Source organism: Manacus candei, unplaced genomic scaffold, assembly GCF_025592945.1.
Source record: "Manacus candei isolate 608988 ecotype Guabito, Panama unplaced genomic scaffold, ASM2559294v1 h1tg000017l, whole genome shotgun sequence".
NCBI lineage: Eukaryota > Metazoa > Chordata > Aves > Passeriformes > Pipridae > Manacus > Manacus candei.
This window is the reverse complement of record NW_026138065.1, coordinates 33,122,367-33,137,664: the sequence shown is the minus strand read 5'-3', so window position 1 is coordinate 33,137,664 and position 15,298 is coordinate 33,122,367. Positions and strand designations below refer to the sequence as shown.

General features: G+C 40.1%; 1 protein-coding gene across 2 annotated transcripts in view; it reads left to right on the top strand.

Annotated features, from left to right (window-relative positions):
• Positions 1 to 15,298, top strand: part of COMMD1 (copper metabolism domain containing 1) — a 67,416-nt gene that overhangs the window by 17,916 nt on the left and 34,202 nt on the right. The window contains exons 2-3 of one of the 2 annotated variants that reach the window (XM_051783858.1): positions 480 to 761; positions 14,291 to 14,328. In XM_051783858.1, coding sequence (XP_051639818.1) covers positions 480 to 761; positions 14,291 to 14,323 — 315 coding nt within the window. In that variant the 3' untranslated portion in view covers positions 14,324 to 14,328. The remainder of the gene's footprint in view (positions 1 to 479; positions 762 to 14,290; positions 14,329 to 15,298) is intronic. The other variant, XM_051783857.1, reaches the window with a different exon arrangement.

Here is a 15,298-nt window from a genome sequence, read left to right as displayed (position 1 = left end):
GGCTTTTTTCGGCCTTATATATAGATTAATATAGATGAAAAAATGCAGTTTTGCGTTTTTCCATGCACATGGACTTTCCCTTGAAAGACTCATGCTGGTGGTGCTGCAGAGCCTGCATTACTGGTGCAGCATGGGTATGCCTAGGGCACAGTGAGGAAAGGGCCAGGCAGACAGTGAGAAGCCTCCTTGCTATCCTGTACCAGTATTGCATTCCCAAAGGCTCTCCCAGTTCCCTCATGGCTGTTGCTGTTCCACTACCCTCCAGCTGTTTTGGGGCAGGAATCTGGGATAAGTAGAAGAACACTTGCAAATTGAGTTTTAATGAAAGTTGTCGGGTTATTTGCATAACCCAGATTTGTTTGTACTACCCCTTTAAGATCCAGTATTTGTCAGACCCTGAAGATCTGACCTTTTGGTAGACGGTTAAGGAGTGGTTTTGAGCAAGCTTTTCCCTTTTGCTCCCTTTATTTTCCCTACAGTCAATTGCTTCAGCGGACATGGATTTGAATCAGCTGGAAGCTTTCCTCACCGCCCAAACCAAAAAACAAGGTGGCATCACATCAGATCAAGCTGCAGTCATTGCAAAATTTTGGAAGAACCACCGAACTAGTATCCATGAGAGCCTGATCAATCAGAGCCGCTGGGATAATGTCTTGAAAAACATGAACTGGCGAGTGGATCTGAAGTCACAGTTGAGACACGTCGATCAGATAAACACTCCTGTCGCCATAGTTGAAATGGAAGTGGGAAAAAATGGGCAGGTAAGCTTTCTTTTGCAAAATATAAAAGCCCTGATGTAACTGTGTAAGTGCTGAGACATTTTACCTGTTGATGAATTCACTGCATCCGAATCAAGTCAGTTTATTTTTCACCACTGGGCCTTTAAGTGTACTTGAAATTCTGGTCCATCTCTACATAGAAAGAAACATTCTGGGTGGTGAATGCAAATTTTCCCTTTTTTTATATCTTCATATATGTATTGACAGCTCTCTTAACATTAAGCTTGAAAAATCAGAGGATGTAGATATCAAACATTATCTTGTAATTCTGTTTGTATTCCATGTACTGTGAAGTCAATTAGTCTTTTTCTTTTTAATCAAACACTAAAATTAGGTAATATCTGCAGTGTAGAAGCTGGAAAAGTAAAGTTAACAAATTATGAAGATCAAACATCCCTTACATTTCAGAACAAATGAGGGGAAAGACTCATTTTTATTTTACATAACACCTATTTTTATGTGAGAAGTACGTCTTTATTACCTGTCACGTTATGCAATCTGGCCTTATCTGCCTGAAAGATATCTCTCTATATATATAGATCTGTCAGTGCTGAACACTGCATATCTTTTTTAATCTTCATGGTTCATAAGAATGTACAGCTAAAGACATAGCTTCCCATCTTCAATTCTGCTGTCATTTTCTAACAGGAAATGTGTTTCAATTTGGTATCTTTTCCCTCTGCAATGTGTTACTAAATTTTAAAACCTCATTTCTTAGCAGTAGCTACTGCAAATCACCATGAGCTAATTTGGGTGTTTTGATGCTGATAGTTAACATTTAGCAAGTTTCCTTGTATTTTATAATGTTTGAGTAGCTTATAGCAAGAGTACCTGAATTAGAAATACCTCAATATATGTACACACCTGGGATGTTCCTGTGCATACTGAATGATTGACTCGAAACTGCCTGGCTAGACCAAGACCAGAATAATATACAATAAAACACAAGGAAACTGGGATCCTACAGAGACAGTATATATTGTTGTAGTCATTCTGTTAGTTTACTTTTCTTCACAGTCTCTGAAAGCTTATCCTTCCTGAGTGCAGACCCTCTGCCTTCCGCTCGTGGATCTCTGCAGTGACCAATACAATAATGGTGTGTGGCTTTAGGTTTTTTCCTAACCCCAAAGAAGTGGAGTTTTCTGCTCACAATCTTGAGATTGGAAATGGTTATATTCTATTAGTACCATATGGAGAAAGTTGTTTTAAAAAAAGTTACAGGGAGTACATTATAATGAGTACATTGAGTACATTAGTGAAGAAATGGGAAAAATACCTGTGCTCTTTAAAAAAACGCATCTTTACCTCGGAATCGCTGTTGCATTTCATAAGGGAATTATGTTGTTAGTGACTCTTGGTTTGAAATTGGTTTTTCCCCCAGTAATGGATTGTTACAGTAAGAGCAATGAGCAAGTACATTTATATTTCCTTCACCCTGTGCAGCGAGAGTGAGGGAATGTGAACCTGGAGGAAGAATGCACATTTCCGAGATACTGTAATTTCTCTTACCGAAGAGCCCCACAACAAAATCAAAATGAGTTATTTTAGCAATGCAGCTTCATATTTCAAAGGGAAGTGCTTGTGTGAATGCATTTTTTGAACTGCCATCAGACACAGCTTTTGCCTCCTTCGCTGAGGACAGCAGTGAGCTGTCACCAAGTCTGACGCTTGGTGCAAATGAAATAATTTAAATAATTATGTAATCATGGAGCAATTAGCACTGTCACCACTTGAGTAAGAATCTATGTTTATTTTAAAGAGCTGTGGTTTCACATAGTCTTTAGCTTTGGATTTAGTAAGTTCTCTGCTGTAGAGCTTTTGGTTGAGGCAGTCTGCATCGGGCTACACGCTCGTGTGGTGGGATGAGTTTTGGTAACCCCACATGTGTTTGGGGACTTCCTAGAAAGATGGTTGCAGAGATTTCTTCTGGAGGTTGAACAAGTAGTTGCTGCATGCTGGATCCAACCTACAAACTTGAAACTGTCATGTTTTATAGTCTTTATAAATGTATTTTTACTTTATTGGTAGCACATTTCTCTGTTCTAAAGTTCAAGTTTCGTAGCACATCAAATACACATGAAGTGGTACCTTTCTGCAATTTAACAGAGAATATATTTTCTGAAATGTCAGTCGTAGATGGAATTTGGTGAATAGGGAAGATGTAGCTTCACAGAAGAAAGCTGGCTGATGATTCAGGAGTAAATTATTCACAACAGACTTTTCATTTGGACACTTGATAACGGGGGAGTATACAAATGCACTGATATGTAATGAGTTGACATTAATATTTCATGTTTCAGCAGAAGCAAAGAAATGCTCTGTAGAAAATGTACCTTTCCAGAAGTCACCCTGATTATTCTCAATGTCTCTGGATTGCATTTAGATCTCTGCCCAGCAGAAGGCCAGGCTGTTTGGTGGGGTATCTGCTCCTTCTGCTTCAATAAGTAACCTTCCTTCCTGCTTGCCATCTCTGAGTCTTAATCAGTTAGTTCTTTCATGATGGAAAGGCTGTATGTGTGAGACCTAATATGGTTAGAAATGGGGAACTGAGAGTGACTGGTTCATCATAAATGCCTGTAAACTGAGTTTACATGAATTTTGTTGAATTTCATGAATGTTTGCTCATCAGAGAGAAATATTTCTGAGTTTGAGAATCCATCACAATTTGCATTCATTCTTACTAGCCTTGGCATTACTGATAATAGAAAAAAAAGAACCCTTTCCCCTAAGTACTCTTAGAAACATTGTAATAAGAAACATTTGAAAACACCATGCTCAAACTTTGAAAAATTTGGTTCAGGATCTGTAACTTGCAGTTTGAACTCTTCTTCAGTAAAGCTTTTACAGCAACATTTAAAGTCTCCTTTATGCTGGTGTCGTGGTCTTTACACATCCTGGGTAAAGGCAGATGAACATGCTAACCCTGAAGTGCTTTGCTTGGAAAGCCCATTTTCTTTAACAATATGATTGAAAACAAAATCCTGAAGCAGTTGCACTTTAGCCTGCATTTGCCTTCATCTCATGATATTCGGCGCTCATCACTGCCGGCCCATTCTTCCCTTTTGAACAGCCCATCTTTTCCTTGGCACAGTGGTTTTATCCTCCTGTATCTCCACAACTTGCTGGCTTTCTCTTAAGACATCAGTAGCTCCCTGCCCCCTCCTTTATGTCGTTTTTAATCTTGTTCTCCCTCTCTGAGCATCGCTGAAAAGCTCTTTTGGCATGAAATTATAACCGGCCATCAATCTGCCAGGAGGGATGGCGGGGTGGGCTGGAGCACCCTCCTTCTCCTGCCCTTCCTGCCCCTCTGCACCAGTGCTGCTCCATATGGTGAGCAGCTGCTGCTGTGCAGTGTTGGCTTACCTGCAGATTTCAGTCACAGATTTATAGCTGACCTTGCCACTAACAGAAAATTAATACCTTGCTTTTGCACTGTGGCTTGGCATTAAGATTATATTTAAACTTGTTTTATGGACTTTGCCACGTTACTTTCCTCCTGAGATGTGCCTCTCCCTCGGGGATGTGTTTTTCCCTAAAGTGTTCTGGGCTGATTTGCCAGTGAGTTTTACTTCCTTGCAGCATTATGTATTTTGCAGTTTAATATCTGAGACTCATCAGATGTTACAGATTAGCCTGAGAATTTGTTCTTGGCTTTTTTGCTTTTTTTAACAGATTGGGTATTTTCACATGTGTTTCTCTTCAGTGTTTAAGATACCAGTAATCCATGTAATATCACTTCTGTTGGAATTTTGTTGGATGTTAAAGCATGTTCTGTGAGAAAAGAGTGTTTTCTCCCCTACTTTAACATGAAATTGGGATTCCACCGCAGGATTCTTCCCAGAAAGACCTGAGGATATCACATCAGGATTATGAATTAGAGGAGTTTTCCCTTCTCTTCTCTTTCTTTTTTAAAACATCTACCTGACAGAGGTGTCACAACAATTAGCAAATAATATACAGTAGGTAAATACCATTATATGGCAAATAACAAAAGCTATGTATAAATTAGGAAATTAGGGTTATTTCATTCAAATTTAAGGGCAGCCTTTAATTCCATATTGTTTTTCTGGTCTGAAATGACCACAGATATGTATCTTCATATAAAACAAGTATCTTTCTTTAAAGAACAGGCAAGCATTAATAACAGACTTTTGATAAATTGAAAATCTAATATGTGGTAGTTCTGAGTATATTTTGATTGTCACTTTAAACTCTCCACAGTGAGATAAAATACTTTTTGATGGAAGGACTCGTTTGATGAGGTACACCTTTGCCAGTGAAACAACATATCTGGTGCTGAAAAAATAAGAACTGTCAGCTGGAGTTCACCTTAGATATATCACACCTGATCTCTGCTAATGGCTGGGTCCAGACCTTGGTAATTCAGAGAAAATAATAATAATTCAGGTAATAATTCTATTAATTTAGGAGTGGAAAATGTTCATAAGGAATGTAGACAATTGTCATGTGCTATATGTAGGAGGTAAAGTGTTACCAGGTCTGGAGCTTGAAATCTCATCAAGTTTTTGTTTGTATGCCTATGAAGATTTAAGTCTTTTTATGTTCTGGGAAGGAGTGAAGGAGGTCTCAAAGTAAACTTCTAGAAGATCAAATTTTTTCCGACTCATTAATTATGTCTGTTCTACACAAATTCAGGTTGAAATTTCTGTCATCTGCACTATAAACAAATTATGGTTGTTTACAGCATTCACACACGTTGACAAATATTAAAATTGAACATGCTTCCACAGTGTAATAAAAAAAAACCCTTAGAATTTATCTTCTAAAAATCTCATTACCTTGGTAGGATTGCAGACTGAATGCAGCTGAGGGTCTGGTTTCCCCTGGCTACAGTTATCCTCAGCAATAGCTGTCACCGTCGTGGAAAGGTCAGATCAAGAGAACATCATGAGTAAACTCATGCCATGGGGAGGAAGGATTATGGCTGCGCTTGCTTTTGCCTCCGAGTTACTCTGGGTCAGGCTGCTACAGAGATATTGCTGAAAGTGACCTCAGATCATGGTCCTCCAGTCTTTTTTATGTAGAAGCTGTTTGAAAAGACAGACCACTTTTTGTAGTATATCAGCAAAGCGATGCATAAGGAGATGAAAAGCACTTCCAGATACCTGAACCAAAATAACATCAGCCCGTCCTGCGAAGGGGAAGGAAAAACAACCACCAAACCATTTTTCGTTTCCAGCCATAATCCATCATAATCTTTGCAGTTATTAACATTATCAGAAATATTGTTGCGGTCAGAAATGGGAAAGCACAGGCGTTTTGGAGCCAAATTAATCAACTTAACTTCGATGGGCTTAATATTTCTGTGTGATTAAAATTATAGAACCCGGTAAGTAGAAGTTAGTGGAAAAAAAATCACCTTTGTGGCCAAACCGAATATAATCACTTGAGCTTTTGTTCACCTTGGAAATTTGTGAGCTGGAGGGAACAGTTACATAAGGCAGTACAGTGCAAAAGCAAATAAAAAATGGAGAGGGCAGCAGGTCACTCGGCACAGAGGAAACTGGAGCACAGTTGACTGACTCAACTCAGTTATTTACTTAATCCTCTGCACGGTACTCTCTATAGTCCTTTGCTTCAGCAGTTCAGTTTTTGTTACCTTCTTCTGAAAGTGAGGAGAAATTTAGGGAACAAGAAGAGAATTTTGTTATTTGTTGCTCTCGGAATGTGAACTGTGCTGTGTATGTTATGGAGATAAGAGCATTAAACTGAGGTTGTTAAATAACTGTCTGACTCGAACTGTTACTTTTCCACTGTATATACTTAATAGTATTTTTTACCTCATCTGTTCCCATACGAAGCAAGGATATTCTACAATTAATAGTGCTAACAGTTTCCATCCTTGTTTATTTGGAAACATATGCATATATGGATGTGCAGGTACACGCATACTCATATATTCCTTGTCAGCTGTCTTTACTCTGGAACTGGATTTGCTGAAGTAGTTAAATAGAAAAATTTATGTCAGACTTAAATGTTTTTGATTGTAGCTAAGCTCAGGGTATTACAGGGAAAATTCTGCATTAATTGAAGATGAGCTGTATGAAGAGAGATGGTACTGTAGTGATGCATTTTTACTGCCTTAAATCTGCCTAAATTCAGATTCAGGTTTGGACTCTTGAAATTTTTTACCTTCTCAGACAATACATTGAGATCTTGGACATTGTGACAGGGGACTTGCCATCTGTTGTGTATCTCATGATGTCAACAAATATTTTGCAATCCTAACATCAATCTGGCGTTCTCATGCAGCAATAAAATGTGGCAGAGCTTTGATGAAACGCCCTCCAGAGCCGTCTCTTGCAGCCTTGGGATGTATACTGTGATAATTCTGGGAAGGGGCAGCTGGGTTCAGCAGACCTGTCTGTTGAAAATTGTCCCCAGCAGATGTGTTTCATCACTCAGCTGTACCTTTTTTGGAGCTGCCACCACATGTTTGAGTTAGTCAGAAGGACCTGTTCTTCCTTCTGCTCTCCAGTCTTATCATCCCTGTGTTGTCTGCTTAATGGCCTTTCTAGAAGTCCCCACCTTGGTTTACGACCAACTCCCTTGCCCCCAGAAGCGGCTGGTACGCTTTTGGAAGCTACCTTTAACTAGCAGCCCCCAATCCTAACCCTGACTCCCCTACTGAAAGCATTCCCATAACTTTTCAACCTTTCCTTCGCTATTCCCGTGGTGCTGGAGTAGGTTACCCTAGAAGTTTGCAGAAGTGCGTGCTGGAGATCTTCAAAACTCAAGCTGGCTAAAGTCACTGCAGTCAGGCATATGGTGAGAGTCTCCACCTCAACAGACCTGAGCCTTTAAGGTGAAGGGGATGGTTTCACGCTCCTGGTTTAGTCCAGGTGCTGCATGTGTTTCAGTTCCGTCTCTTTTCACCAAACCTCACGTGGAAGATTGAGCTGAGTGTGTGTTTCTGTGACTGTTGTACTTTGTGCTTTCTTTCACTGTGAATTCAGGAACTCCTGTGTCGGGAGACAGGGAGTTCAGTTTCAGCAGAAGGAGAGCCGTTTTTTGGGAACTGCGATACTGAATATTGTGGGGCAGAAAACTGGCAGCATTTAAAAAGAACACCTTGCAGAAGCTGGATGCAAGGATGGCCGATGACATCCCAAACCTCCACAGCTCTGGCTCTGTTCTCTAATAAGCAAGTTCCTGTGTCACTGATGAGCTTAGAGGATGGTTATGAGCTTCTTCTGCTTCCTCATCACTTTGCATTAACTGGTTAATTCGTAGACCCTAAATTGAATATCCCCCATCACCAAAGGAATTGTTCTGTTTGAAGTAGATTGGCAGAGCAGTTTCTGTGTGACCCTTGTGCTGCTGCTGTTGTGTAAATAATCACAGGTGATCGCACTGTCTGTGCAATTCCCTGCCACCATGGACTTGGAGCTGTGTGGAGACAGCAAACATGCAAATGAAAGCATTGCGTTTGCACAAAATGCCACGTGCAGACTGGCACCATTTGGCTGCGTGACCATGCAGCAAAACTAGTCTTTAATTGAAGTGAAATGTAGTGTAAGGCTTGCAAAGACAGAGCTTTAATGTGTGCAGTGGAAGGTCTTCAGGATTTGCAGAAGGTGAGATAAAACTGAAACGGAAAAGGTGGATTAAAAAATACTACCATTTCTCATTTTGCTAGTGCCAAGCCTGGGGCAGGAGGCAGAGGGGACCACACTTGCCTGATGTGATCAGTTCCTGGCTTATTAGAAAGCAACTTTGCAATGCAAAGATTGGATCTATTTGCTGCCATGTTGGCAGCTGTCAAGGACTAACAAGCAGCATGTAGTTTGGGTGTGGAAGTGAATGTGTTCTGTTTTCTGTTTTCTAAACTAATTTTTCTTGGGATAAATATATTTTGTGAAAAATATTTAACCTAGGAGTCCTTCAAAGAAGGGAAGCATAGTTGAAGGACTGAAAATTGTAATCTCCACTAGCATCTTTTTAACAAAAGTCAGAAGTTTTGCTTGATTTTCAAAAAACATTTTAAAAGCGGCAAATTTCTTTACTGGAGAGCCTGTATACAACAAATCAGAGCCTCTTTGCCTCTTAGCTCTGGTGGTGTTGTCCATCTGTGTTCTTAGAGGACTTGAGTATCAACATTAACAAGTAATTTGTTCTTAGAAAACTCGGGGGAAAAAGGAGTTGTTATGAACGTAAGTGCCCACTGCATTGGCTGACAAAGCATCTTGTTTTTACAGGCCTCGCCTGGCCAAATACATTTAAAATTGTTGTTTTGCCAGTTGGCCAGGCTTCCCCTCCTTGACACTCTGCCATGTTGCTGCTGAAAAATGCTTTGGAGATCATTTCAGGTTTGTCATGGTCTCTTTTGAGATCCCTGTGTATTAGCATTCAGGGATGTATATTGGAACAGGTTCTCAGTTTATTTTGATTAGGAAGAGCTATTGCAGGAGAAGGTATCAGAAGACACAAAATCAGAAAGCTGGCACGTAACTGGGGAGAAGCACTTGTAACTTACACTCTTCTTTGCTGCTTAATCCTTTGGATTCTATTTATTCTGTCTTAAATATACATATATATATATATACTTTTTATAAAAGCTGGACTCCAGCTTTGGCTGTGCAAGAACTGATGCAACAGAAGAAACAACACAGTCCACAGTGGCAAAGCAAAACCACCACAAACTGTATCATTAAACTTTCTGTGTTTCTCAGCGTGTATTAGCTTTTTGAGGGAAGAATGAACCTGTGTCACTTCTGTTGAGCAGTGTGTGTGTTATCTGCCAGCAGCTTTGTTTTTCCACCTTTCTTCCTGAATTGAATTCCCACAGGGTGAACAGTTCTGTGAAAACATCAGGTAGCAGAAGACATGAGCAAAGGGAGAATGCAATTTGTGGGTAGTACTCTGTGTAATCTATTCATTGAACAGATATTTCTGTTCTAAGTTCTAGCAAACTCTGACTTTCCATCCTTCTTGTGCCTCTACTCATATGTCTCATCCTAGTTAAAAAGGAAAAAAAGATAAACTTATCTTTTTTCCTTTCCTTTTCTTCTTATCATTGCATATACAAAATCCCTGACTGAGTGATTTTACAGGCTGGAATTTGCAGGTGTACAAAGCTGTCCTTGGAAATTGGTAACTGAGCACTAATGCTGAGACACTGTGAGCTCCCTGTACAGAAATGTAGTTAATCCACATGTGAAGTACTTGGAATACTTGTCCGTGTTTGGATATAAGCAAACTCCCACTGGTGCTGCAGTTGCTCTTGCTGCTTTATACTACCAGCAGTGCTACCTAGGGACTTCTAGATGCCAGCAAAGAAATTTTGGAAGAGGCTCATGCACTTTCCCAAGAGAATGAATTAAGACTGTAGGCAACAAGGCTTTTTTTGCAGGTACCAACTTCCGTGTTTTATTGGTCAGGTTTTCAGCACATGACTGGTGGGAATTTGCACTGAAGAAGTTCAAACATTTCATCTCCATTTGCAGGCTCACTTCCCTTAAATGGATTTGTCTGTGCCTTAGTATTCTGGCTTCATCTTGTTAAAAACATAGACTAAAAGAAAGGCAGTAAATACAACTGCCACAGAAAATCACGTGTGGGTCTGAGTTGGTTGGTTTAGGTTTCAGGTCTTGCTGTGAGGTGGACTTGAAGATTTCCCCACCTTTGCTCTTTGTTCTCACCCTTGAGCTCCCCCAGCAGTGACATGTTTATGGAACTGAAAGTGGTTGACTGAGTCCAAATGAAATTTTTTTGTTCCCTCCCCACCCTTTTGGTTTTTTGCCCAGATTATTTTTGGTGTGGATCAATTTGTTGAAGGGACAGAGTGGGGGCAAAATTGAGCAAAATAAATTGAGAACTCTGCCTTGCCTTGAAAAAAAATGCTCATTTAAGCATACATCTTCAAAGATCCACCATTTTAAATCCTTACTAGTCATCTGTTGAACAGAAACAAGGCAGCTTTCCTTGAGCACTGAGGATAACTTCTCTGAAGCACCAGTTTGTCTTCAGAGAATGGAGGAGGAATAGAAAATGAGAGACATGGCTGTTGGATGAGTTTTGTATTATAGACTTTCTCTGGAGAAGTGTGGAAAAGGTATCTGATATGGAAATGATTTAAAATGGTATCTGGAGGTGGGAATATGCTAAGATTGCAAGAACAGGGGAATCTTGGTATTTTAACAGTGTTGTTATTCTTTGTTTCTAGAAAATTCCTCAGCTGTATACATTTGTGACAGCACTAATGAGAAACATAATTGAAATACTGGTCCTATTACTTGTCTGATTATTTTGTCTAGTGCTAGGTTGGAAGTATGGCAAGCTGAACCACAGCCTGGCTGAGTTTCCTGGAGTGGTGCTCTAAGTCTGGGAACAGCAAGAGAGTCCTGACTTACAGCTTTAACAAATAAACTGGTTTATTGTTTGGTTGGTTGATTATTTGTTTTTCATTCAATGGTTACAAGAAGTTGGTGGCTGTCAACAATTTCATCCTCAGATATCTTTGTCTGATTCCTTGCGTGCATCTGTTCTTTTTTTTCTTTTTGCTTGTTTTGAAAATACTCACTGAGACAGTGTGGTGAAGCATAAATTTCCCTGCTTTTCTCTGAAAGGAGATGGTTGGGAGGAGGTCACTGGCAAGTGCTTTTGGTTAAGACATCATTGTCCTATATACTACTTGAGGAAATTACTACTTTGAACATAATTCCAAGAGCAAATCCTCTTCATTTAGAAAGAGATCTTTAGTCTCTTTGTGGACTTACAAAAGATACAAAACAATCCTTTGATTAATAAACCTCTTGAAGCTGTAATTTTGCATAGACCTTGACAAAGAGGGTTTTTTTTCTGTTCTCCTTTCAAATTATCAGTTGCAAAACTCCAGAAAGATAATCAGACATGCAAATCTTCAATATATTTTTAGTTCAACTCACTGATGTATATTCATTAATATGTTAATAAGACAATGAAAGCATAATTTAAATTGCATATGCTTAATTTGGTTAATAAATGTTTTAAATATAGTCCCAATTTTAAAAGTAGCCATACTTGATGCCAATTTTTCAGTTAAGTTTTCTTTTTTTTTTCTTTTAAGTCATGAGGAGGGTATAAAATCTCTTGGTTTATGGACAAAAATAACTTTCTAATGCTTTTTACCCCGATCCTGCACAGCCAAAGGATCTCTTTGCTGAGAATCACTCCTCCTTGTGTGCATTGTCACATTCCTAATGCTGGAATTGTAATAAATTGCATCCATGGAGACCTAGTGAAGATTATGGCATTGTAATTTGAGTTCCCAGACTGCATTAGGTGGAGTTAGATAGGCAGATACAAGATGAAAAGAATAAAGTTTCCTCATGTCCTAATATGGCCAAGCTCCACCAATGCAAATGAGGGACGTGCTTGCCCTGTATTTAATTTGCAGTGGCCTAACCAAATGAGATATTCACAAATTACTGCTGGAATTAGAATAAATTCTCAGTCAGCTTCTGAATCTTGAACATGCAAAGCTGCTATAATATCCAGATTTTTTTAAGCCTCTGAAGTGGTATTTGAATGCTTACAGGCTATAAACTTTTCAGTCAATTGATTCCATTTCTGTTGAATTGTCCTCAAAAGTGAAGCTCTGCTTTAAGAACTATTAAAAAATTTCATTCCATTTAACCTGTAAATATGCCACAGGACTTGAGAAAATTAGTTTGATAATTGCTTTTTTTTTTGAAGACTTCAGCCTGGAAGGCAGCATCTTAAAAGAACTCGGCATGGAGGAGAGTCTCTAACGTATCCAGTTAGAGCCAGTTACACTGGCGTGATTTACTTGCTCTGAAGTAATGAGGTATGACAGATCATGAGTGCAGTGCATCATGGTCACAACCAATAACCCCTTTCAGAAAATTACATTTCTGCTCTGAGCAGTCGTTCTGAGTTATCTGCAGCTAATTTTAAACTGCCTGCTTTTATGGAAATGGAGCTCTTGCTTTTCCCAGTAAATATCACCATGATGCTCCAAGACAGCTATGAAGTGCAACTGTCTGGGAGAAAGCTCAAGTCTGATCAAACTTAATTAGACTGGAACCTGTTCCTGCCTACAAATATCTTGATTATACGATGAGAACAAACACGACACTTGACAAAATTGGCTTTTGTGATACGTACTGCTGTGAGAACATGAAAAAGAGGTGTTGGATTCACATGCTCCTTCTCATTGAAGGTTCAAGCTGAGCAATTAGCCACATCTGCATCCAGCTGGTCACCCAGAGCTCACCAGAGAGGACATGGAGAAACCCAGGCTGTTTGAGGGAACAATAAACCTGGTTTGGTTTAGGTGTCTGCTTTGGATTATTCCATCAAAGAATTTGTATGGACTCCAAAGGAAAGCAAGCATCACTAGGTCAGCTCTAAGAGCCCAGGATTTGGTGAGGCAAATTCCACCCTCTGTCTAAACTGCATAGTGATTAATGATGGCTTGACAACTGCTCTTCTCAACTGAATGGTGCAGATAAAACCTCGTCACTTTGTTCAGCTCAGGGCAGAGGAGGCAAAGTGTCTCAGCCTTCATTTTCTGGGAGGCAAAAGCAGAATAGAAATGCAGCACCTCCATTTATATTGTGGGAAGTGTAGTTGAGTGCATGTCATTAAACTGTCAGCCAAAGAAGTGCAGGCTGCTCAGTGAGAGACCTGCATTTGCCTTAAATCAAAACTCTTGGGGTAAAATTAATGCAAGTTATAAATGAAATTATAAAGAAAACCTCTTTAAATGTGCATTTCTTTTTTAAAGTCAAATGAAACAAGCATTAAAAGCAGAATTACTTGCAGGTTTAAGCATACCAAATGCTTTGCATGACAGTTAACAGCACAGATAAGCTGTGATCCAAGAGCACTGAAGTATCATCACGCTCTGGATGTGTTGGTTCATAACTTTCCTCTATAAGTCAAGCTTAGTGGATGCTAAGGCAGGAGAAACAGAAGAAAGACAGTACCTGCAGCTGAGAGCAAGGATTTGAAAGATGATGGACAAATGGATCAGTGTCAAGGGCTTGAAGCTTCTCTCCAGGGAAGGGGACAGTGAAGAAGAGAGGCTTATTTTTCCAGGCACAGAGCCTTGAGATCAAAAAGACCTCTGAAGGAAACTGTTCTCCAGAGCTGCTGGAGGAGACCTTAGTTTGAGGGACTTTTGTGTTGGATAATGCTGTCACATCCCGGTGGCCTTTGAGTTTCTTGGGGGATGTTGGCTTTGTGTAGAAGCTACCTGGTAAAAAAACTGTGCTTAGCAGATCTTTGTATTTTATTCTAAACCATCGACTTTTTCTCTGTTTCTTTCAAAGAGCATTGGATATTGCTTTTCTTCTTTGGAAGAGGATTTTTGGAAGGGGCTGTCAGAGGTGCGATGCCGCTCTCCAAGCCTGCGACACAGCCTCGTTCCTTCTACCCCTTTTTGCACATCTCTTGCACCCCCTGTTTGCTTGAGAGCTTGTAGAGCTCTCTACAAATTCTTCTGGGTCTTAGGAGAGAGATTTCAGTTCTTGCTTTTCTCTCAGGGCAGCATTTGGAGCACCTGGCCGGAGGGCTGAGGATGGTGAGTACTTTTATGTGCAAACGGGGTGTGTGAGATTTGCCGTCAGCCAGGACCTTGCACGTGACTTCAAATGCTTGTTGTGCTCTGGGTCAGCCTGGCTTGTGATCTCCCATCCTAGGAAGTGACAGCAGTGTCCAACAACTCACTTGGAGGACAGAGCTTTCTCCTTCAGGCAGGGAGTTGTCACCAGGGCTTTCCCTTTGCTGTCTCACTGCCTTCCCCATTTGGCACCATTCCCTGCCTGAGCACAGCTCCTCTGCACCCTCCTTTCTTCTGTGCCCTTTGCTTGGCTCTGGTTGTGTGTTTGTTTTCTCTCCCACACTGCCTGTTTCATTCACTGCCCAGAATAATAAGGGGTTTGTTGAAAGGGTGCTGTTAAGTAATTTGTCTTCTTCATTCATTCTCTCTTTATTTAACATTTGTTTTCAGTGTGCATTGAATATAAAATTATTAATTCCACCGTGGTTTATTTTAATAGTAGTTATTGTTTTGGAGGCTCCTACAGAACCCCTATTACTGCCATAAAAAACTCATAATAAATACTTATAATCGGTTATGATACTATTATAATTCCCATTTCCAGGATACAGTCTGAAGGCAGAGAACTAAAACACAAGGATTTCCACTAATTTTCATGCACAGTTTGAAAAACCCTCAGCCCAGGTTCCCAGAATGTGGAGCCTTCGTGGTGTCACCAGTGACTGTGCACCCACAGCGGTGACAGACATCAGTCCTTCTGCAAACCAGACCCCAAGACTAAGCCTGGAAAAAAACAGGCAACAGGTGATCACAGTGAGTGATCACCTGAAAAAATGTGGGCTCGGACCTCCTCTGTGCACACAAGAACATTTACCTGTGCGCAGATACGTTTGTGTAATGGTTCCATGTGCTATAAAGGCAGAACACTCACGATATCCATAAGCCGCTGGAGAAAACTTTAGTGGGATTTCTCCAGCCAAAGAAAATCTGA